General features: G+C 41.9%; 1 protein-coding gene across 1 annotated transcript; it reads right to left on the reverse strand.

The window, feature by feature from the left end:
• Positions 1–690: 690 nt before the first annotated feature.
• fer1l6 (fer-1 like family member 6) lies at positions 691–23615 on the reverse strand. The gene is made up of 47 exons (XM_076104788.1): positions 23581–23615; positions 21649–21734; positions 21092–21203; positions 20783–20837; positions 20305–20436; positions 20145–20207; positions 19816–19894; positions 19552–19708; positions 18751–18937; positions 17796–17897; positions 17558–17648; positions 17261–17378; positions 16935–17167; positions 16618–16713; positions 15661–15869; positions 14957–15000; positions 14140–14260; positions 13910–14010; positions 13427–13529; positions 13012–13131; positions 12747–12899; positions 12005–12170; positions 11601–11725; positions 10998–11132; positions 10733–10882; positions 10525–10632; positions 10359–10421; positions 9726–9824; positions 9331–9586; positions 8524–8664; positions 8313–8443; positions 8185–8227; positions 7773–7817; positions 7002–7081; positions 6550–6678; positions 6336–6458; positions 5787–5914; positions 5525–5695; positions 4596–4753; positions 2723–2862; positions 2300–2388; positions 2106–2204; positions 1815–1935; positions 1578–1698; positions 1339–1496; positions 1123–1223; positions 691–871 (listed from the first exon to the last, which is right to left on the reverse strand). Exons 1-47 carry the CDS (start codon positions 23613–23615, stop codon positions 691–693), a joined length of 5658 nt encoding a protein of 1885 aa, XP_075960903.1.
• Positions 23616–24330: the final 715 nt, after the last annotated feature.

Here is a 24330-nt window from a genome sequence, read left to right on the forward strand (position 1 = left end):
GTATCTCATACATAGTCATAGTACAGTATCTCATACATAGTCATAGTACAGTATCTCATACATAGTCATAGTACAGTATCTCATACATAGTCATAGTACAGAATAGTATCAGTCATAAAGAAGTAAAGTTTGTCAAAAAATAGACCTAATCTTTTCCAAAATTCACATTTTTTCTCATGAAATATTCAAGCTTCTTGTTCGTCACATTTGATGTTATCAAATATGACGACGAACATTCGAGGCTTCATTGGAAGAGATAGAAGCTTCAAGACATTTGACTTTATATTGAACTTGCATTCACAACACAGTAACAGCAGAGCCTGCGTGCTAAGCGTTATATCACTTCTTTATTGAGCACAGATGACAACGTATTAAGTCATGGTGTCTCTTCATCAGGTCAATCTGACAAGCACCTTATCCCTTTTACACATACCATCTAATATCAGGAGACCAACTGTAAATCATGCATTCAAATAGAAACACCTTAACGTCCAGACTCTTCTACTTAATAAACTAGTTCTTTTATAAACATACATTATTTTAAGGTGTATAGATGCAGAAACCTTCACAGGTAAGTTCATCCCTCCTGTACATGTTGAAGGAGGGCGAGTCGCATCATCTAAACGTCCACCCAATCCATACCTCTGCACAGATGTTCGGAACTACAGTGTGGTTCTCCGTGGTCGCCTGTTACCCGTTGACTATCCTCTGCGTAATGGCTCCCGGCAGCGTGTAGAACAGCAGAGCGAGGAACAGCGCTGTGAGGAGCAGCAGCAGGCCGATGATGATGTACTTCTTGTAGGTCCCCCACACCAAGTGGAAGAAACACTTGAATGGATTGATGAACCACGAGAAGGAGGTGTCTGGACGACTGTTGTACAAAGAAAGGAGAAGCGGGAGTGAAGTACTTTTATTCAGTTGCACGTTTAGAAGCATTGATATTTTGAGTCATGGTAGTATTAGTGTTTATCTCTGGTTTTGAACATCTTTTCAGTCACATTTTCCTGCACTGTGCCTCATGAGCTCCTCCCTCTGGAGTTGACACCGTTAAAGGAACACACACACACACACACACACACACACACACACTTGATTGTGTTCAGAGTAATGTCAGACTCTTACTTTGGCTTTGGCAGCGGCTCCGGCTCCTTGCGGGCTCGGCCGACAGGATTTTTCTCGGCCTCTTCAGCTATCACAAGATGAAACTCCGCCTCCACTTTCCCCTGATGGATTCAGAGCACACCCACACCGATCAATCAAAGGCTCAACACGTGTTTTGTCAGTGTGTGTGTGTGTGTGTGTGTGTGTGTGTGTGTGTGTGTGTGTGTGTGTACGCACCGTCAGCTCTCCAGACTTAATGAAGGGCCACCAGCCTCTCGATCTCTTCTGCTGGAAGATGGAGATCCTCTCCGTCCCGTCCGTCATCATGTCCATCTGGCATGACTTTGCCGTCTTTGACCCTCGAGGGAAATCGTGGAGGTCGAACTCCACCGTGCCTACGGGACACAGGCAAAAACACACTTTGCATCAGAGTCCAATATACAAATGGAGTAACATCGAGAAGCAGTCACACCTACCTAGGAAGTCGTCAGAGGAGAGCGTCTCGAAGTCCCAGACCTGCAGACTGAGGATAGCAGGAAGCTTCTGCTCCGACTTATCCAGAGAGAAAATATGCTCTTTCTTGGTCACCACTATCACCTGTTAGAGAGAGAAGGAAAGATGGCCGTGACGACAATGTGATATAGTTTTCCAGGTTGTGCTTATTTCCGCAGCGTTCAGAAGGTGTAAGCCTGCGTCTGTCTATTTGTCAGCACCTTCTCAGCAGGCAGGTAGCTGAAGGGGAACACGAAGCGCCAGTTGAAGTTTCCCTCTCCAGTCAGAGAGTTGTAGTGGACGTCTGTCTCCTGTCGGTCGTCCTCTAAACCTTTCAACCAGCTACAGAGAACGATCGACAGTAGCAGTGTTTACAGAGACATTGTCCTGACATTAAAAGGGATGGAAAGCAGGCTCACAACTTATTTCTGTACAAGAAAATATCAGAAAACTAAAAGCAAATCATGAGTCTGACAAACATCTCCATTTGGAACAGATAAGCTTGTAGTTACCCCTTGACGTAGATATCACTGGACTGTTCACCGGTCAGGAAGCTGCTGTCCGTCAGAATCACATCCTCTGTGTTCCAGATGATGATACGCAGCTCGTACCTGAATACGCACACATTGGAGCGTTAGCATCCTTTTCATGAACAAATATTGTTTTATTAAGACTCAACAGGCTTTCAGAGGGAGACAGCAATCACCCTTTTGGTTTACGAGGGGAAATGTCCACTGAAGGTCCCGGGTGAGGTGAGTCCACGGGGAACATGTCTACCCACATCTGGAGCTGACCCTTCACACACACACACACACACACAAAGGAGAAAATCAGATACTGGTTCCTGTCATGAATTAGTGCTGAAAAGACGCTTCTACAAAAAGAAATGTCGCGACTGAACAACTATAGCAACATCTGCAGATCTCTGTCTTTCTCACACGATAGCACTCAACCCAAAGAATCAGGTTAAATTTGTTGAAATTAAGCTTTTAATCTGAAGATAAAAAGCTTGAAGGCACACAAAAGCAAAATTACATTTCGGTGTCTGACGAAAAGTTTGTAAAAACGTCTTGATTTTATCACTTAATACATTCAGAGAACCATCTTGTTAGACAGTGTGGAACAGTACCTGCTCCATGCCAGGCCGAGCCTTGTTGAACAGAGTTCTGGTCTCAATGTGTTCTGGTACCAGCTTGCATCCCACGGCTGGGATCTCCGCCCAGCGATGCAGGATCTTCAGGGCCAAGTGCTCATAGGACTCCATCGGCTCTTCTGCAACGTGTGCACACAACACAAGATTAGAATTAACGTCAGGAAAAAGTCATAGTATAGTATGTCAGAAAAAGTCATAGTATAGTATGTCAGAAAAAGTCATAGTATAGTATGTCAGAAAAAGTCATAGTATAGTATGTCAGAAAAAATCATAGTATAGTATGTCAGAAAAAGTCATAGTATAGTATGTCAGAAAAAATCATAGTATAGTATGTCAGAAAAAGTCATAGTATAGTATGTCAGAAAAAATCATAGTATAGTATGTCAGAAAAAGTCATAGTATAGTATGTCAGAAAAAATCTTAGTATAGTATGTCAGAAAAAGTCATAGTATAGTATGTCAGAAAAAATCATAGTATAGTATGTCAGAAAAAATCATAGTATAGTATGTCAGAAAAAGTCATAGTATAGTATGTCAGAAAAAGTCATAGTATAGTATGTCAGAAAAAGTCATAGTATAGTATGTCAGAAAAAGTCATAGTATAGTATGTCAGAAAAAATCATAGTATGTCAGAAAAAGTCATAGTATAGTATGTCAGAAAAAGTCATAGTATAGTATGTCAGAAAAAGTCATAGTATAGTATGTCAGAAAAAGTCATAGTATAGTATGTCAGAAAAAATCATAGTATGTCAGAAAAAGTCATAGTATAGTATGTCAGAAAAAGTCATAGTATAGTATGTCAGAAAAAGTCATCGTATAGTATGTCAGAAAAAGTCATAGTATAGTATGTCAGAAAAAGTCATAGTATAGTATGTCAGAAAAAGTCATAGTATAGTATGTCAGAAAAAGTCATAGTATAGTATGTCAGAAAAAATCATAGTATAGTATGTCAGAAAAAGTCATAGTATAGTATGTCAGAAAAAATCATAGTATAGTATGTCAGAAAAAGTCATAGTATAGTATGTCAGAAAAAGTCATAGTATAGTATGTCAGAAAAAATCATAGTATAGTATGTCAGAAAAAATCATAGTATAGTATGTCAGAAAAAGTCATAGTATAGTATGTCAGAAAAAGTCATAGTATAGTATGTCAGAAAAAGTCATAGTATAGTATGTCAGAAAAAATCATAGTATGTCAGAAAAAGTCATAGTATAGTATGTCAGAAAAAGTCATAGTATAGTATGTCAGAAAAAGTCATAGTATAGTATGTCAGAAAAAATCATAGTATGTCAGAAAAAGTCATAGTATAGTATGTCAGAAAAAGTCATAGTATAGTATGTCAGAAAAAGTCATCGTATAGTATGTCAGAAAAAGTCATAGTATAGTATGTCAGAAAAAATCATAGTATGTCAGAAAAAGTCATAGTATAGTATGTCAGAAAAAGTCATAGTATAGTATGTCAGAAAAAGTCATAGTATAGTATGTCAGAAAAAATCATAGTATAGTATGTCAGAAAAAGTCATAGTATAGTATGTCAGAAAAAGTCATTGTATAGTATGTCAGAAAAAATCAATTAAATTTCATTAAAAAAGTCATGAAAAGAAGTTATAGTATAGTACGTCATATAAATAAATATGAAAAATAAATAGCATTCTATTTCATAAAAAAGTCATAGTAAAGTCTGACATAAAAAAGGTCATAAAAATCATAGTATGTCATAAAAAGTCATGAATAACTCATAGTATAGCAGCCCATAAAAAGTCATGAAGCATGAATTAAATGTTCATATAGTGCTCATAAATGTTAAATGGAGAAAGACCAAGAGCAATATGTCGTGTGTCAGTCTTTACCTTCTTCTTGTATGAACCACGTCTTTCCAATGAAAACTTTGCCAGCCACAGTGATGCGTCCCGGACTGAACACAGGCTCGTCCAGACCGTTGTCGTTGCACAGCTGAGACAGCAGCTCTGACGGCTTCAGGCAGTCTCTCCAGGCATTATAACCGTGACTAACAGACAGAAGGGCAGGGGACGCATGGCAGTCATGTAAATGATAACGTTTTAAGTTTCTCCTCCTTTAACGTCTTTGTTCAGACGACAATGAACCAAATAGCACAGATATAAAGTAGGCATGAATTAAGAGTTACTCCAACCAGCAGGATGAAGAATTCACATAAATGAACCAAGTGGAAAACGGGTTTATAATTCATATGTGTTTAAGTATAAGCATTTCAAAGATGGCCAAAGGTATTGACGTTTGCAGACATATTAAAGTTATGAAAGAACATCATTGTGCTTTGTTCTACCTCGAGTATCTCAGAAACTAAAGCCTTTTTGGGTGATTTGTTCCTCTACTAAATGGTTTAGCTGCCTGGTTCCCAGTCCAACCAGTCTGTAAGTAAACCCAAAGTGTCATTACAATCAATGTCTGCAAAGATTCTAAGTTTTGCAGACTGTGTTGGTTTTCATTATGTAAAGCTTGTGTTTTTAAATGGACTTACTCCTCAGCCTTTCTGCAAATACATCAAGAGATGACAGACCTTTCAAGAGAGCTACCAAAACCTGCTTCATTCAGCAACAATCCTGTGCTCATTAAAGTAATGTTATTAACGTGTGCTTTATATCTCAAAGTATTCAGTCACTGTTCTAATCTCTTGTTTTGTAAAATCCTTTCTAGGGACGTGTTGCTATAAACACTATGATACCTGCATCGGACAGCTGTTTTCAGTTTGCCTATCAACCATGAATACATAAGTAGGGAGCTGCAGACCCAGACTCACAGGCTGTACTCAGTCGGCAGTCCACAGGTGGCTCTGTGTCGGCTGTAGAATCGGTTCTCCAGGTCAATGCGAGTCTCTCCCATCAGGTCGTCCCCTCCCACCATGTCGTAGTCGTAGATCACCACCGACAGCAGAGACTCCTGAGGAAACGTCGCCTGCATCTCAAAAGATCTGGAATCAGGAATCAAAAAGGAGCTTTAAAACAACTTGAAACTACCGGGGCTCTGATTCACTACACGGGGACAGTCAGCCGCTCACGCACCTTCCAAACACTGGATTCAGCTGCTTAGGGATGTAGTTGTCTCTGTCTTTGATTTCGTTCTTGCCGAGCCGGAGAACAACGTACGGGTCCGCCTTCCCGTCCGCATCGGCTGGGTGCAGGTTCGACGCCTGGAGGGGAAGGAGAGACAGTTAACACGTTGGATTAGTTTAGTCTCACAAGGAAGAGGGTTCTGTATTTCAACCCAATGTATGGTCCTGTTCGTATGGTCCTGTTCGTATGGTCCTGTTTGTATGGTCCTGTTTGGCTTCCGTAACATTAACAGACCTGCTGTATTTAGCCTCTACATTTATCCTGACCTGTAAGTAAATGTCGTGTTTGATGCGACATGTTTTGTTGTTTGTTTGATTCTTGTATGCATTTCAGACATTTTTAATAAAGCCCAGTTACTTTTAAAATGTATTTACAAACATTTTTACGTTCTGTTTTATGTATGAACAGTTATGCAGAGACGCTCTCAACAGCTGTGCGTTCAGTCTAAATGCTTAAGAACATTCGTAGTCAAACTGATGCTTAGCAATGAGGACGCACAGAGACGATGTAAACCCGGATGAGGACTTGGACCAGTCCGTTGGGAGGGATTCCTCTGTTCACTTTGAAGTCCCCGGTGTCGTCTGCCATGTCCTCATCCAGCTTATACAGGCAGAATCGCCCCTGCAGAGAAGAGTATGCACGGAGTGGATCAGATCAATAGTGAAGACATGTCACTGGTTCCCATAGAGGACAATCAACCTTACTGTCTCACCTTAAATTTGCCAACGAATCTCTCCTCATTCGCCCCCTCGTCCTCGTTGGCTTTCCCTCTGAACAGCTCATATGTGTTCACCCAATCATTGAAAGGGCCGAAGTCTGTCTCCAGCTCCTTGGTGTACAGCTGCAGAGAGATTGTCAGCGTCAATGTATGCAGGATGGAGAATCCCATACTCCACTCAGACCTTTGTTCTACTACTACAACAACATGTCGATTCTGTTTATATGTTCAACAAATGCACCAGAAATTCACATTCATATCTGAAATTCATCTCTCCATGTGAATTATATTGTTAGAACAAAATAGAAGAATATATCTTTTGCATACTGATCTGAGCTATGGTGGGATTTACGTGATGATACACATGTGAACTAATGACAATGATAACGAATGTTGGAGTCAGAGAGTCTGCTGTGGTCTTCCTGAACCTGCAGTGGACAGAGTACCTTGAGTGTGGCTAATTTGCTAGGCAGGCCGAGCTTTGGATCCACGGTTTCTTTTTCTTTCTGTTTCTTCTTGCTGCTGACTGATGGAACAAATAAAGGAGAACAATATAAATGGGAGATAAACACTGACACAAAGCACCGGGCATGGATGTGAAGAGAAAGCCGGAGCATTTTCTTTGCATCGTGATGACAAAGCGGTTAATAGCAGAGAATAACTTCTGAAACTCCATGCTTCAAACTGCCATTTAGAAACCTACGAGTGACGTCTGGGATTTAAACCAAGTTGCCCTCGTCTCCACCAGAAGAAACTCAAAAAAATGAGTGTTTTCCCTTGTTATTGTATCATTTGTTTCCACTTAATTCTGCCTGTCCTTTCTGGAGGATTTGTCAGAAACATTTGACATGCTGCCCACCGGAACATTAAAGAATACCACACTGATCCCCCAGAATAAAGTGGCCACACCACAGCTGAATGTACCTGGAGGGTAACAGTGGTAGCTGCAGGGCAGCCTAACAGATTTATCTACATGGTTGTACCACAGAAACCAGCAAGACGCAGTCAGTCCCCAGACCTTCCAGTTGTCAGTTAACAATTACCAAGCAGAAGATTTCCTCAAGGGAAGTTAGAATTAACAGGCTAAAAAATGGCCTGAACGTGCTCTAAGTCCCTTAAAGCTAGTGTGTAACTTTTATCTCCCCCAACATTTAATTTATATGTCAAAGTCCTGCACTCTAGCTTTAATAACAACTGTTTAAGCTGAATGTCCTTACGTAAGGAGTCTATTCCATCGCTGAGCAAGCCCTGATACGGCAAAGCTGCAATGCACAACAATGTGTGTGTGTTTGAGGGGGAAAGTACTGGGATAACCCTCCCTAACACCATTTTACTTGCTATTTATATTAGACTTAATTGATGGTATTAGTGGGAAAAGTAACACGTGCAAAGATCTCCATTCACGGTGAAATAGCTGAACAATAATAATACAGCTGAATCGTTCTACAAAGACTTTTTTATGGGAATTAATTCCTATGTTGTAGACATTGATCCCCTATACTGACTTTTAATACAGCTATTCTCAAGATTTAGTCATTTGCTAATTGTTTCTGGAATCAGACAATTGACTGATTGATCAAATCATCAGATTATTATTGTTTTATTACTAAGTGTTCACAGAGTTCTTACCTTTATCAAAGACCTTGAGGAATGGAGAGTCGCCCTGTTTGACCTGGAACATAAACAGGTTCACAGTTTCATTTTGTAAAAATAAGTTTCAGATCTTTTGCAGCAAAAAACGGAAGAATCAGAGCTACCTGTTTCTCCACAGACGCGTAGTATTTCGACCACCAGTCGATGACACACGCTGCTGATTCGTCAGCGACGGTCCGCTTCGTCCGCTTCGTGGAACGACCACGAGTGCTTACTGCCTGCGTGTCCTGGATTTAAAAAGGACACGCAAAGAATAGTTAGACACTGTACATAGGATCCATAAGAACCTAATCATTTCTTTAGTTAAATATGCAGTAACCCTTTTCTTCTTGGGTTCTTCCTTAGGTGGGGGTGGGGCTGGAGGTGGAGGAGGGGCTTCATCCTCCACAGTGATGAAGAAATCTTGAATTCTTAGTGGTACAGACCATCTGGTGTCTCCAGCAGACTGGTACAGTCCTATTGGACAAAAGACAAAGATTAGTCTCCTGGTGGGACACGATCAGTGGGCCTAGAGGACTGGAGGACTAATCAATAAAGGGATGACGTGCTTTTGTAGGCCAACCTAGAAGTTAGCATCTCATTGGTTCCATCGACACATCGAGACGATGACACCGCAAGTGCAATAACGTTGACTCGTTTCCAGGTTTTCTTTCTTGCAGCACTCTGGAGTCTTTATTATCATTTTGTAATCCTTTACAACAGGGATACTGACAAAAGATCATGTAGCACAGGGACTACTTTATACTTATATTGATTATGTGCTCTGACTACCGAGACATCCGAGAACATATTCTTCAAGTGTGCAATATGTTGCTTTTTCTTATTCGTGGTTATTTAATATGTGCAATATGTGTAATGTGCGGTCGTGATGTCCTTTAGTACTGTGGCTGTTTCTTTTTGTATTATGACTATCTTGTGTGCAGCATTTGAGTCCAAGACAAATTATCCCTGTGTGGACAATGGACTATATCGTATCATATGTTTGAAAAGAGGTTTTTTTCCCTATCTTGTTATGTAAAAACATTACTTTTTTTTCTTTTAAAGTGGCTTTGAATCTGGCTGTAAAATCCCTCAATGTTTCACACACACACACACACACACACACACACACACACTTATTACCCTGAGTGCTTTGTGGCTGTGGGGCCAGGGAAGGTCCAGGCGTCTCCTTGGCCTTGGGCGGTTCGTGTATCTGTATGGGAGCAGGCAGGGCTGGAGCAGGCAGGGCTGGAGCAGGCAGGGCTGGAGGTGGAATGTATTTGAAGGCCTTGAGGTTGTTGATAATGTGATTTCCAACCAGCGTGCTGCGACCAAAGGCCCGCCAGTCGACAACGGTGATGCTGAGAGGAGGGTGGAGGTGTTCGTTCTCTGGTAGCTCCTAAAGGATGGCACGGTAGATTCAATACATTATCCAATAAATGTACGGATTCAGTCAGACTCGGTCCAAGGACTCAGGGATCTGCTCCCATTCAGACACAAGGTGATCAGTGAGGTCTATACATCTGTATTGGTCTTACCAGCTCTATGGCATCAACCAGCGTGGTGAAGTTTGGGTTGGACTTGTACTTCTGAATGACGGAGGAACGCAGTGTTATTCCCGCACACTCTATGAAGACCTAGAGAAAGAGAGAAGCGGTTTTGTTAGTCAATTTCATGATCAGATTTTTACATTCCTCAGATCCTTTCTTCTGATGAGTACATTTACAGGACGCTATGATCCTTCCTGAGGTTTCTTCAGCTGTTGTTAAGACTCTTGTGGTCTATATAAATAAAATGATCTGGACTTGACACTATGGGACAAAACATAGGATTTCATTGCGGATAGCAAAAAACAAAAAATGAAAAGTGAATTTTCATTATTGCGATAATTGTGAATATCCTCACATAAGTGACTTGAAAAGGCTATCAAGCTCGCTGTCATGGTGTCGAATAATTTTTTAAAGATACAAAGACGTTGTAGGTAACTCCAAAAGCATGAAGTCTTGTCTCTGATGATACCTGTGTTGTGTTGGTCAAACAAATTAGGGTCAAAGGAGAGACAGGGATTAGGGATTGGAGATTGCGATGTGACTTGGGTTTTTTCTGTTTGTGTGTGTGTGTGTGTGTGTGTGTGTGTGTGTGTGTGTGTGTGTGTGGTGGGGGGGTTGTACCTGTGGGCGATCAACAGACAGCAGCTGAACCTTCTTCAGCTCCCTCATACCCCAGAATAACACCTGGTGGACAGGACACACAGAAGCAAAGTGGTTGGGTTGGATTATGAGAACAAAAGTGTTATTTGTTGGCTACGTTGAAAGAAATAATTTTAAAAAGCCAAACCTCCAGCCTGTAGGTGCTGAGAACCGGTCTGATGTTGGCAGGAACCGTGTAGAAGCCTCCTTGCTCTTTCTCCAACGCCGGCAGACCCCTCTCTCCAGACTCTGGGATCTACAGATTCATCACAGTGATACTCGTGCGTTATTCTACATTCCTCATTACGGTTCCATGCTGCGTCATCGTGAGGGAAACCAAACGGTCGTCGACTGACCTGCAGCAGTTCAAACGCAGCCAGTAGGTCTCCTCCCGTCTGGCTGCCGCAGTGCAGCGGGCTGTACTGCAGAGTTGGAGGAGCGTAGGGCTCAGAGGCCAAGCGGACCTCGGGCACCGCCACTGTGGATCCCAGATACTCCGGCTTACCCTGCGCACGGCAGATCAGAGAGAGGCGGTCACAAGATCTGTTAAGCAGCAGAATATCGAGAATATGAAACCATTACTTGATTAATTTGTCAATCAATCCATCTGTGCAGCGTTACCAGCATGTCCTCGTCGTACACCTCGACGAGAATGCGCAACGGCTCCTTTTGGATGTGATACAGATCTCCAATCAGCAGCAGGCGGCTCATCAGCAAGCTCTGATTCCATGTCGGACTGAGAGTCTGACTGATCACCTGACGTCAACACACACACACACAACATAAACACAGTAAGAAGCAATTAACAATTTTGTCAGTCCAAAACACAAAGATATTCAGTTCAATATGATATAAAACAGAGAAAGGCATGAAATCTCCACATCTGAGAGGCTGAAAACAGCATTTTCGCTTGATTACTTTTCTGTCGATCGACTAATTGTTGCTGCTCTACACTTTAATATATAATGTATTCCAAGGATGTGTCTATAATCCTTATAGTCCTCTGTCGTGCCATAACAAATCAACACTCAGGTTACAGTAAAGTAGCAGTTTGACCTTTTCCATCAGCTGCGTCACCACTCCTCACTACACGTCTTTGTTTGTGTCCGTGAATTGAAGCACAGCTTGCAAAACTATAAGCACGATCTGCGGTTTGACCACAGTGACGATCAGCATCCCAGAGAAACTTTGCTGACATTCTAGGAACATGAACAAAACACTTACTTTGGTGGTTTGGCTGTGTGACAGACAGGTGACTCGGGCAAAAGGGTCCGACAGGCCGGTGGTGTCCGCGGCGATGAGACCACGAGCCTGATACATGTGGCACCTCAGCTGGAACGTGTGCTGCACTGGAGATGCAGACCAACACACACCATATAATGTAGTTTAGGCTGACTTTAAAGCATCAGTTGACCCACTTCTCAAAATCTTATTTTTCCTCTTACCATAGAAATTGTAATATTTAAATGCCAGAAGCAAATACTAAAGACAGAATTATGTTTGGTAGCAGTTAAAAAATATTTTGTTGACATTGTTGACACCGTTTTACAATGTGTGAAGTTTAAAGACAAAATGCCAAAACATAAGCAGAAAAAAGGAGGGACTGTAATGGTCGGTCTGTCTCTCACCTGCACAGAGCAGGGCTGTTGGAGGGTCGCTGCCGCCCCCTGTGGCCAGACCGTACCCCGCGGGTAAGTCGTCCAGCATGTGGATGGAGTCGGAAAAGGTTCCATACCACAGATACACGTCCACCTTCGCTTGGACTGTCAAGTCTGCACCACGCTTCCCTGGAGGCTGCACACATACAAACACATGAGTTTATCTCTGCATGCTTTAATGGCATGTAAACACATTGTTTTTCTCATGCTGTCTGTCTGAATGTACCTGTATTCACCCTCTGTCTGAAATGCTTCGTTTTAGTGCCTGTCTCTTTAAGCCATCCCCCTCCCACAAAAACCCAGTCTGCTCTGATTGGCTTGTTGAATCTCATGTTTTCTGATTTAGTCAGACCACAAAAAAAACAACCTGACATGGTCGTTATATTTCACTGGTTGAGGATACCTAAATGTATGTGCAGAAGCACAAACAATTAGTTTTTCATGATATGTCCCCTTTAACACAACATTCAAAATTGGCCCCGGCTCAACGACACCAGAACTGCACGACCCCTGGCCATGGATAGGGTTAGGCTACTTTCCTCGGAGTGAAAGCCAACCCCAGATCCACAGTCTATTTGGTACAAGCTTTGCCCACTCGCCGTTTTGCTACGCTATATTTGCATGTTTATTTAGTTTATTTAGCCTGTTCCTGGATGCGTGCTTGCGAAACTGTCACCTTAACTTTAGGTAATGTTTGTGTGCGTGCGTTCACCATTAGAAACAGTGTCAGTATCTTGCCACAGTGGATTCCTCGGGCCTCCTGGCTGCTGGAGTGCAGCAGGTCTCTGGCACGGATCCGAGCGTACGCAACGCGCTTGTTGTTGCTTAACATCCACACAAACACGTCGGGCACTGTGTGCTGGGGCTGCAGCGGAGTGTGAGGGCGTGCACATGGGTGTGAGAAAAGTTTGGATGTAATAAGGTAAATAAGGTAAAACATGAAACACACACACACACACACAGGGTGAGTCCCGTACCTCCTCCACAAGGAAGCGTAGTTTCTGCTGTAGTTTTTTTGCATTCTGCAGCATTTTTTTCACACCACCAGCTAACTTCTTACTCTCTACCATGGACTCGGCCTCTCCTATCATACTCTCCTGTAACACACACAAACAAACACATTTTATATGAACTGTTGACCTGGGAAAGGTCACCCACGCTAAGTCTTTCATATAGAACATTTTTGTAAACATCTCACATTTGCCACTAAAAAACAATCCAGCGACGTTGGCAGTCCTAATTAATAACAAATCCATAAATCCACTGCACTGTGAAACTACAAATGAATACGTTTGATAAGTCTTCACCTAAGGCCTCGTGGCAAAGACGTAGCTGTTGATATTTAAGGAGGTATTGTCAGTTTGTGTTTGTGTGTATGTCAGATTTTCCCACCAGTTCCTGTTTACACAGGGTGAGGCGTTTCCTGTCCAGCTGCGTCAGGTAGCTCGACTTTAGCTCTGCCTTCAACTTGTCCTCCGCTGTTGCTATGAAACTCCTGCAGGAACACAGAACAGTTTCGCTGTCATTTTATGTCCTACAAGTTAAGTCAATTATATTTTGTTTTAGTTTTTGGAAATCTTTTGTTTAAATATGCAAATGAGGCATTATCTAATGGTAACTTTTGGTGAATTGAAGAGAAATCTGCAAAGGCAAATAGACATAGTAGTAAAATAAACAGATGTTTTCTTTCCACTAGTCTGAAAGAAGATGTTATGGAAGCAAAATAGACCAAACATCTCTAAATTGATCAGTACATGAAAAACAATGTTTCTGCCTGTAGTATCTCTTCTAAAGCAATGCTGTTAAGACTTTCCCACCATCGCTGCAGTGAGACATAAACAGTGTCGTCATGTTCTGATTAGATTGTCTGAATACCTGGCGTCCATACAGAATTCTTTGAGGATGGTTTTGAGCATATGCGCCGCCCCCGGATCTGACTTCTTGTGTAGCCCGGCTGCACCAGCGACACCCTCCTCCTAAAAGACAATAAGTATTCGTGTTTTTAGTGCGATGGCTGTGAAGCTGGCCATCAGGTAGGTTTTTCTGTGGTCACTGTAATACTATACATTCATGAACACACAGATCCAGTATGAGTGTGTACATACAAACAGCACAGCTATGTTTTCCAGTATATTAGAGTTGTAGAGTCGGTAGGTTCTGTTCTCCCAGTTACTCAGCACATTGATGCACGGCTTCTCCTTCTCCAGGGGAAGATACATGTAGTACCTAAATGCACATGCACACACACACACACACACACACACACACATACGTGTAAACACAGTTATCCACAAAATGAACTGGGAGAAAACAATGAGGAACAATATATTGTAAAGTTAGAAAACTCTCCTCTTCACAGGGACTCAAAAGGCACTGTGGTTACATCACTGACCATCTTGCTACAAGACGAGGAAGAGAAGCAAATCCCCTTCTTTTCCCTTCTCCTACTTTTAAAAACTAAATGTAAAATAGTTGTTATAACTAGTAGATTCAATATTATTTAATATCAAGACTTTCTTGCAGGCATCAATCATCTTGTCCCAAATGTTAAATGCTAGATACTTTTATTTGAATTAAAACTCTGAAAGCAAAAAAAAAAAAGACCAAATAACACGATACTTAATATTCTGGACCCTTTCTGTTACAGTCTCGCTTTAAGGCTCTTGTTTTTTTAAATTGACATCATTCAGTACATTTGTTTGCACTTTTGCTGGTTTGGTCACTTCTTGGCTCCACCTTGGCGTGGACATAGAGTCCTGCTGAGGTTGGATATGAGCAAAGACTAATTACCATCACTGCAATTATACAATGAGGCGCGTTCCCTCAGCAGTGTCTGAGACAGTATACATAACTTGCACACAACATCAAACATCTTTCAAGGCTCAACAGAACATCAAGAATCAAACAACAAAGCGACTCAACTTGTTTCCTGCGACGATGAGCGGCTTCTGCGGAGGCGTGGCAGACTTAGGGGCCGAGGGCGTGGACTTAGGGGCCGAGGACATGAACCTAGGGGCCGAGGGCGTGGACCTAGGGGCCGAGGGCGTGAACTTAGGGGCCGAGGGCGTGAACTTAGGGGACGAGGGCGTGAACTTAGGGGACAAGGGCGTGGACTTAGGGGACAAGGGCGTGGACTTAGGGGACGAGGGCGTGGACTTAGGGGACAAGGGCGTGGACTTAGGGGACGAGGGCGTGGACATAGGGGCCAAGGGCGTGGACATAGGGTCCGAGGGCGTGGACATAGGGTCCGAGGGCGTGGACATAGGGTCCGAGGGCGTGGACATAGGGTCGGAGGGCGTGGACCTAGGGGCCGAGGGCGTGGACCTAGGGGACGAGGGCGTGGACCTAGGGGCCGAGGGCGTGGACATAGGGGCCGAGGGCGTGGACATAGGGGCCGAGGGCGTGGACATAGGGGCCGAGGGCGTGGACTTAGGAGACGAGGGCGTGGACTTAGGGGACGAGGGCGTGGACTTAGGGGACGAGGGCGTGGACTTAGGGGACGAGGGCGTGGACTTAGGGGACGAGGGCGTGGACATAAGGGCCGAGGGCGTGGACATAGGGGCCGAGGGTGTGGACATAGGGGCCGAGGGCGTGGACATAGGGGCCGAGGGCGTGGACATAGGGGCCGAGGGCGTGGACCTAGGGGCCGAGGGCATGTCCTGAGGCTCTCTGGGGAGGAGCAGGGAGGAGGGGGAGGGGGTAGGGGAGGTGCTGCGAGAAGAGGAGCCAATCGTGTCGCCGCTGTCCGGGACTTCCAGCACTCGTCTCCTCCTGACACCAGGACTGGGGACAGGGGCGGGTTTCTCTGGAGCCTCCAAGACATTACCGCAGTTACCTGAGGGAGGAATCAAAGAGAGGACGAGGGTTTCTTTATGCATCAGTACATTTACTCAAGTACTGTACAGTTTTGAGGTACTTGTACTTACTTTTTCTGCACTCCAATTATTTGATAACTTCAGCTACTTTACAGATTCAGATAAGAATACAAAATATAATCAACACATATGTTTGAATATCATAATATCAATAACAATTCACAAGCAGTATAAAGTATATGTAAATATAGTGTAAGTGTATATATATATGTATAAATACATTTAAATTAATAACCATCTACCAGCTGCAAAATGAAGGTGATATACACATTAATTAATCATTAATCATATCTAATCTACTCCAATGACATAGAAATAAAAGACACTTTATTCTAAAATTGGTTGTAGTGCAAAATAAATACTTTTACGTTTAACATATCTTTATGCTCATACTTTTTTACTTTTACTTGTTTGAGGTAGTAAACTCTCCTACTTCTCTCCTGGGATTTTATTCTTGGCTTCAGTGATAAATACAGAGTGGACCAAATAACAAAAACACTTTAATCTCCTCAAGTTCAAGACAATAACAACTCAAACTACTCAGAAAAAACGTATCAACACATATTCATTCAATTTAATTATGAACCGCTCAGTATTTGTTACATGACTATTATATCGATTTCAATGCGTGACGAATTTCTATTAAAAGCAAAAACAATAGAGACGAGAAGGCAAAAAAGAGTGAGAGCAGTGGATTTGGCGACTCACCCATGGAGAACTCGAAGCTGATTGGCTTGTCTCCGATCTTCCTGTCAATCATGGTGGCTTCGAATAGCGTCCCGAACAGCAGGAAGCTCTCGTTGTGGTCCGGATTAGGCTGGACAAAGAAAACATGTATTCATTCAGCTGTTTGTCAACGAGAATTATACGTGTCACGGTGAAGCACTTCCATGACCTGAGAATGATCAGTATTATTAGAGGATAAGGAGGGATTTGGAAATGACAATTTGGTGTGACAAAACCATGTAGTATTATTCAATTACTACATCAACTTTCTATGTTGGGGAATGTTGAGGGAATTAAAACACTGCTTACCACAGGAGGAGATTCCACAGGCTGGACTTCTGCAGCCACACCTTTTCCTTTGTCATCCTCGGCGGCTCCTCCTCCTCCTCCTCCTGCAGGAGTCTTACCGTCCTTCCCTCCGCCTTTTCCTGCTTTGGCGTCATTCGACGGTTTCACCGTTTTGCTGAGTTTGGACTCGGAACCCGCCCCTCCTGACATGATCTCCACTGCCAGCTCCATGTAGACGCGACCCCTGACACCAGCAAGAATTTAGAGGTAATGTATTGTTGATAAGTTCTTTGTCAATTATCAATTTCTCCCATAATTTAATTTGTTAAACATTAACCTGAAGGACACGCCCTCTCCGATGCCCTCATTAAGCTCCACTGTGTCGTCACCTATCGAACCGCTTCTCACAGAGCCGTACAGGTTGATCCACGCAGGACCAAAAGTTGGTAAAAACCCTGGAGAAAGACAAACAATAGTCACCGTGATCCAACCAATGATTCTTCCCTCCTATAATTCCCGTCTGTCCTCGCTTCCTTCCTCAGTCGCCTGCGAATATTTGTCATTCCCCTAAAGTTCCCCTTCTTTCTGCATGACTTTATCTCTGCCCCCTCCCCCACCCTTCGTCTGTCCTCACCTCTGTCGCCATCCTGTTCATTGGAGATGCGCCTCAAGTCAAAGTAATGGGTTCCGATGGCAACGTCGGTCATGCTTCCCTCATCCCAGACCTGTGGAGGGGAGACGAGTCAGCATGCTGTGATGTCCATACTTGTGTTATGAATAACGTAATTCTATGTTTAAATATAAGAGTCAATTTGTGGGGAAGTTTTGCAGATTGTCAATCCCTCCACCTCCCACATGATAACAGTTCAGACCTGGATCTTCAGTCTCTGACACAGAGGGGGAAACATCTCTGTGAAGACGATCTGCTCGTTCCACTCCGGCTCTGCTGTGGACTTCTGAGTGGATGTGCGACCCTGAGAGGAGGGGGGAGGAGATTAGATGATTTAGACTTACATAGAACAATATTTCAATCATGAAAATAAAAGCTAACCATGAAAGTGGACCAAATGGCTGGAAACAGTATCTTTCCTTAGGACAATGCAGTAGTGATTACTTTTGGTCTAGAACTTTGAGGATAAGATAAAATAATCATGTATTTGTCCCAAAGCAGGGATATTTTCAGTGTTAAGGCTTTCAAATTTGCAACAGTTGCAACAGTTTTTCAAGAGAAGGTGTGAATAGATTTATGCAGGCAATGGACCAACTACCAGGATCCCATTGGCCCCGAGCAGCGTCTGGCAGTCTGTCTGAGGTAAATCGCTGTACAGTCTAAAGCTACTGTAAGCTATTTGGTTGAGCTTCCTTTTAACACAATGTTCTGAGTGAATTTGAGTTCCCTCTGGTAAACGGTTACAGTGTAAAGTAACAGTGTGTATGTTTAGGACTTTTATTGTGAAAGACACAACAGACGTAATCGACCTGTAATGTGCGCCTTTCTTAGGGTTAAATAAAGTAAGAAAATATGATAAATAAATAAACAGTAAAATGCTAAATATGTTACATCTTTAGTTTTAGTGTTTGTAGTCTACTGGGAGCAGTGTTGATTGTGTTTGTACACAATTTCAATAACTGACATTTATGCAAACATGAGCCATTGTTTTCTGCTTCGAATTTGTTCTTGTATTCACAACTATTTAAACCTGTTCCCTGAAATATATGTTAAAATTAAACTTATATAATTTTTTGATTAATAATGAAATTAATTCGAAGAACTGTTAAACTTAAATAAGCATATATAAAAATGTCCATAATGGACATACAACCCACCACTTGTTTGAAGAAGCCCACCACTACGTATGGGTCTATGAGTGCTGTGTCGCCTCCTATGAAGGCCTTGGTGACATTGGCCATCATGCCGGAGTTGCTCCGTGGAAGGCCTTCAGCTCGATACACCTTCACAAAGTAACGAGCCCAGGGACGCTCGGTGGGAAAACCTTCTGGTATCAGCAGGTTCCTGAGGAAAAGGACGGCACAGCAACAAACAAATGTATTTCCACCCGGACCAAATAGATTTATAAAGCCTTTTTATCAACCAGGTTTATCAGCAAAAACAAATTACAGCAAGTCATAAGACTACAAGTCTAAAGCCAGGCTAATAACGCGAAGGCTGGGTTCCACCAACAAGGATTCATTTTTAAAGCCGGTTATTTCATCGTAAAACTTTAAAACTAGCTTAAAATTAGGAAGATTTAATTTAAACCTCTCTTCAAACGTCAGATTAAGTTTTACTCAAAACCAAAGTGCGTAACACTCTCAGTGGAGAAAATCTAATATTAATATAATAATATTATAAATAAAATAATACCATATTAAATTTCAACCGAATATGTTTGGTATCTCTGGAGATGTTTTGGTTCTTACAATTTTAAATGACAGTGGGACATTTTAAACTAAAAGGTGAGAGCATACAGTTCCAGAGGTGCTCATGATGTTAAATCTTGCAACTATTATTGCATACCTCTCCGAAATATCGTTCCTGTTTCTGTAACCTGTTCAAGAACACCTGATTAGTCTAATAAAGCAGGAAGACTGCTAATTACAATTTAGAACAAAAGAAAGGTATTATACTTGTTTATCTCCTCCGCAGCATCACTCGATTTTGGTCCTGGCTGGATGGCATCCCCCTTTGCCGAGACGGTGATGTCACACTTGACATAACCTTTGACCCCGGTGTTAATGTCACTAGGATTGGTCAGCATTGCCCATTTGTTGGTGAACTGATGACCTGAGGGAGCGAGAAAGAGACAATGGGTTGACCTCTGAAATCCCTTCGGCTGCCGGTAACCTCTTCTCGAGGTAGACTGAGAGACGCGTCAGAAAGAGGCGAGCTACCTGGCTGTCTGTGGACTGTCCACACATCCAGCTTAAAGGACCCGACACAGAAACTCCTCATCATTTTGGAGTGCATCACCTGGAAAGAGTGAGATGCACAGAAGAGACAGAGCTAAAGCTTGAAACTGAACCTGACAACCCAGAACTACCAGACCATGAAAGACACATTCAGACATGTAGTGGAAAGAATATGTATTTCACTGACAGATCATAACAGAACACCTCATTGTGTCTAAGTACAAACATGTAGGCATTCTGAATTGATCATTTACAATATATCACATGAAATCTGAACTTATCTTATTTCAGCTGCTTTTTTTTAAACTTACCGTCAGCTTGATGACTTTGTCGAAAAAGAGCTCTTTATAGGCAAAGAATTCAAACACGAAATACTGGCGGGAAGAAGAGAAGGGGACAATTGGACAGAGACAGATGATTCATTTGGGGTCTCTCAGATCAGTAAAATCCCCCAAAAGGACTTATTCTCACCTCATTGTAAAAGGGAGCATTGGTCGCTTCTTTGACCGAAGTCTGCTTCTTCTCATCGCCGATCTCAATCACCACACTCGGGTCGATGTTTTCTCCCACCAGCTGCCTGGCCTCTGTGATGTTAATGGAAATCTACAGGCCAGACAACAAGTTACATACCACTGCACAGATGAGAAGGAGTTATTCCCAATAAGACTTTATACTTTACATATGTACATATGGCTCACTTGGTAAGCACATCCTTTCTTGAGCACTTTCATGTGCAGATTTTTCATCAACTTTGTGCACCATAAATGTGTGCTGTTTTGTCTTTATGCATTCAAATGGTCACTTGTGTTGTGATTCATTATTCCTGTTTTCTCTTAATATGTCTACATGTTTCTCTCATGATGAGCTGTCACTGCTCCACAGAGTTTAATCTTACATTTGAAATAATACGAAACCCAAACACGTAGTCCATAACTGTGTGTGCTGTCACCTGGAAGCTCTGGGGTTTCCCTTCACTCTTCTGGATGCAAGTCTTCAGTTTGGCCCTGTGGAAGTTTCACTGCAGGTCAGAGTCTCAACGTCACACAGAAACATAGGCCTGGCAGTTCGGCAATACATTCTGATGTGCTGGTAGATATTGATTTACATTTACTGTATGTAGGCAACTGTACCGAGAGGCACTAACGCGTAGCACTTTGGGAGAGATTTATAACTATGTTAGTTTTGCTTCTGAAATACGCCCAGTATCTGCTCCCCAGAATACTGTTCATAAAAGTGATGTAATGTGAAAATGTCACACCTTTTATTGTTCGGTATTATTCTGATTCTGACTGCAGAGGTGTCTGGTTGGTCCTCGGTGTTTCCTTTCGCCAGCAGGGCAGACGCTTCAGAAGGTTCCTCCACCTCACTGTCTGCACACACTGCACACACACATTAAACAGACACACACACACACACACACACAACTAAACTGCACTCTCAATTACACAGAGTGCATTTTTGTAGTATGGGAACGTCATTTTGTGCGAGACAGGGACGCAATTTGGAAAAAGCTGATTTTTGGGGGGACAGCTTTTGTCCGAAATTGCACAAGCTGTACCCAGTTAACCCGTCTAAAAACAGACTTTACTTTGTACAGCTTGTAGCCATAAAAAATAAAGTTCCTGTCTAACTACATGTACTTTGAGCTTCCTATTAGTGGGAAAGGTCAGTGAGTTTATTCAAATTATTTTGATAAACAATGGTCCTAAATTTGTTCTCGAGAAAGAACAAATGTGTGTGTGTGTGTGTGTGTGTGTGTGTGTGTGTGTGTGTGTGTGTGTGTGTGTGTGTGTGTGTTTGTTTTCCAGGCCTTACCCATAGCTCCCTTGTTTTCCAGGACCAGGCCTGTGCTGACTTTCTTTTTCTTCTTCCCTTTCAGGCCAATCATCAACTTGGCCTTCCTGCTCACAGAAGAGGAAGATGACTTTTAGTCTGCAAATCTTATTTTCAACCCTCTCTCTGCTACGAGATACCTACAACTACAGTGCACTGAAGAGAAACAACGCAAGAACCACTCGAGAAGTTGACGCTTTCACCAATATTCTCGTGTTTTGAAATTCCTCTTAGGTACGAAAACAACCTACAAGTGGCCCAACCCCGTCGCAGGAGTCATGTGACATTACTCTGCTGTTATAGAAGTTTTTCACAAATAGATTCTATATTTTATTACTCTTGAAGCTATTTTGAGTTTGAAAATATATAAATTACAAATCATAATATGTTAACTTTATCCTGTTTGACTTTGCTATATGATTCATAAAGCCAAACAATATTTAAATTGGCTATTGATGCTATTGTTTAACACTACAACTTCAATATGAACATCTTGAATTATTTGACCCCCTAATTGCCCATCAGACAGATAAGACAGAGTTGTTCAAATCACTTTGTTCTTTTTGTTGATTTAGATGTATGTATGTATGTATGTATGTATATATGCATGTACAGTATGTATGTATGTATGTATACATGTATGTACAGTATGTATGTATGTATGTATCATACATATATACATACATAATGTATGTATATATGCATGTACAGTATGTATGTATGTATGTATACATGTATGTACAGTATGTATGTATGTATATATGCATGTACAGTATGTATGTATGTATGTATACATGTATGTACAGTATGTATGTATGTATGTATCATACATATATACATACATAATGTATGTATATATGCATGTACAGTATGTATGTATGTATGTATACATGTATGTACAGTATGTATGTATGTATGCATGTATCAGACATATATACATACATAATGTATGTATATATGTCTGTACAGTATGTATGTATGTATGTATCATACATATATACATACATAATGTATGTATATATGTCTGTACAGTATGTATGTATGTATATATGTATGATACATACATACATACATACTGTACAGACATATATACATACATAATGTATGTATATATGTATATATGTATTTACAGTATGTATGTATGTATACATACTGTACATACACAGTATGTACAACGGCAGTCAGTGATGACAGGAGAAACATCTCAACGCTGATAGGCTATCGCGCTGGGGCGAAGTCATCCAAGGTGTGGGAGCATTTCACACTAAATAAATCGAAAAAGTGTGTTAATTGCAAGATATGCAAAAGCGACATGGCATGGCACGGGAGCACCACGGTGATGATTCAGCACCTAAAACGTAAACATGTTGGAGTCCTTGATGAGGAGGAAGGGAGTTCAACAGCAGGGTTAGTCACTACAGAATCCTACTTTTGTTCTGTTTTGAAGAGAGGAACGTAACGTCCCTCCGGTAGCTCTTCTGGTGCTGGTGTTTACTCGTTATCCAGCTTGACAAGCATGACAAGTTAGCGTTAGCTCGTTAATAACAGTAGTAAAGCAGGGGTGGTATAGTTTGCAAGACTAAAGACACGTTTTTATTCACTCGCCTTTTTTGGCCCATTAATATCCGATTCATCGATTAATTAAAAAAATAATCGCCAGATTAATCGATTATTAAAATAATCGTTAGTTGCAGCCCTAGAATAAATACAATTGAAACTAATATCATTTTTTTCCAACTTAGTGTTACCCTTCCTCCACCATCCATCTCCAAGAACAGGATGAAATACAACTTCAACTGCAATTTTAGAGTATTTCATTTAACTGACAATAAATCCAACGGGGACGTTATTTCGATAAATAGTCAGTTAGATGCAAGAAAATGTTTCAAAACAAAAATCCTTTAAACAGCTCACCGCCGAATGGATGCAGGGCTTTCTGAGCGATCCATTCTGCCGAAGTCCAGAGAAGTTTTCTTTTTCCACTAACAGGCACCAGCAGGGTTCAGGTCCTTCAGTTAACAACTAAACAACTCGCGTCTGGTGGCTTTCCTGCCCTCTGAGTGCTGAAAGGTGTCAGAGGATCCCTCTCTCTACTCAGACTGAAACATAAGACACTGTCCCTGTCTTGAACAAAGCTGAATATCACTACATGACTGCACTGTCAATAAAGACTTATCGAAACTCCCTTCAACCCGTCCTCCCGGAAAACCCCTGCTCACTCACCTGCCTTCTCATGCAAACATAATTAACTTCATGCTGTGTTAGATATCCTGACCGTGCAGCTCAGCTGCTTCCTAATAGCTCCAAAGAAAATATTTTTGATCCGGTCTGGCCCAATGTTTAACTTGCTGTGGTTCCCGGGGCTCATTTTTCTTTAAAGTGTTGTGTTAGTATGTGATTTTAGGTAAAATGAGCCGCCCTCCTCGCTGTATTTAAGAGCTGTTCTCACGTCTGAAAGTTGTATAGATCACTGTTTACTGATAACTGACGCTGCCTCCACAGCCTGAATGTTAGAGAGGATTTCAACCCAGCAGTGGTTTCTCCTTCAGTTCACTTTTTACAGGTGAGAGGGATGTTGGAAATATCTTCCTCCTTTACCAAGAAAACATAACCAATTACAGGTAGACGGATATGATTGAAGTTGAACATGTTTGGCATTGTTAG

The sequence above is a fragment of the Anarhichas minor genome, unplaced genomic scaffold (genome assembly GCF_050575085.1).
Source record: "Anarhichas minor isolate MPS153535 unplaced genomic scaffold, ASM5057508v1 ptg000004l, whole genome shotgun sequence".
Lineage (NCBI taxonomy): Eukaryota > Metazoa > Chordata > Actinopteri > Perciformes > Anarhichadidae > Anarhichas > Anarhichas minor.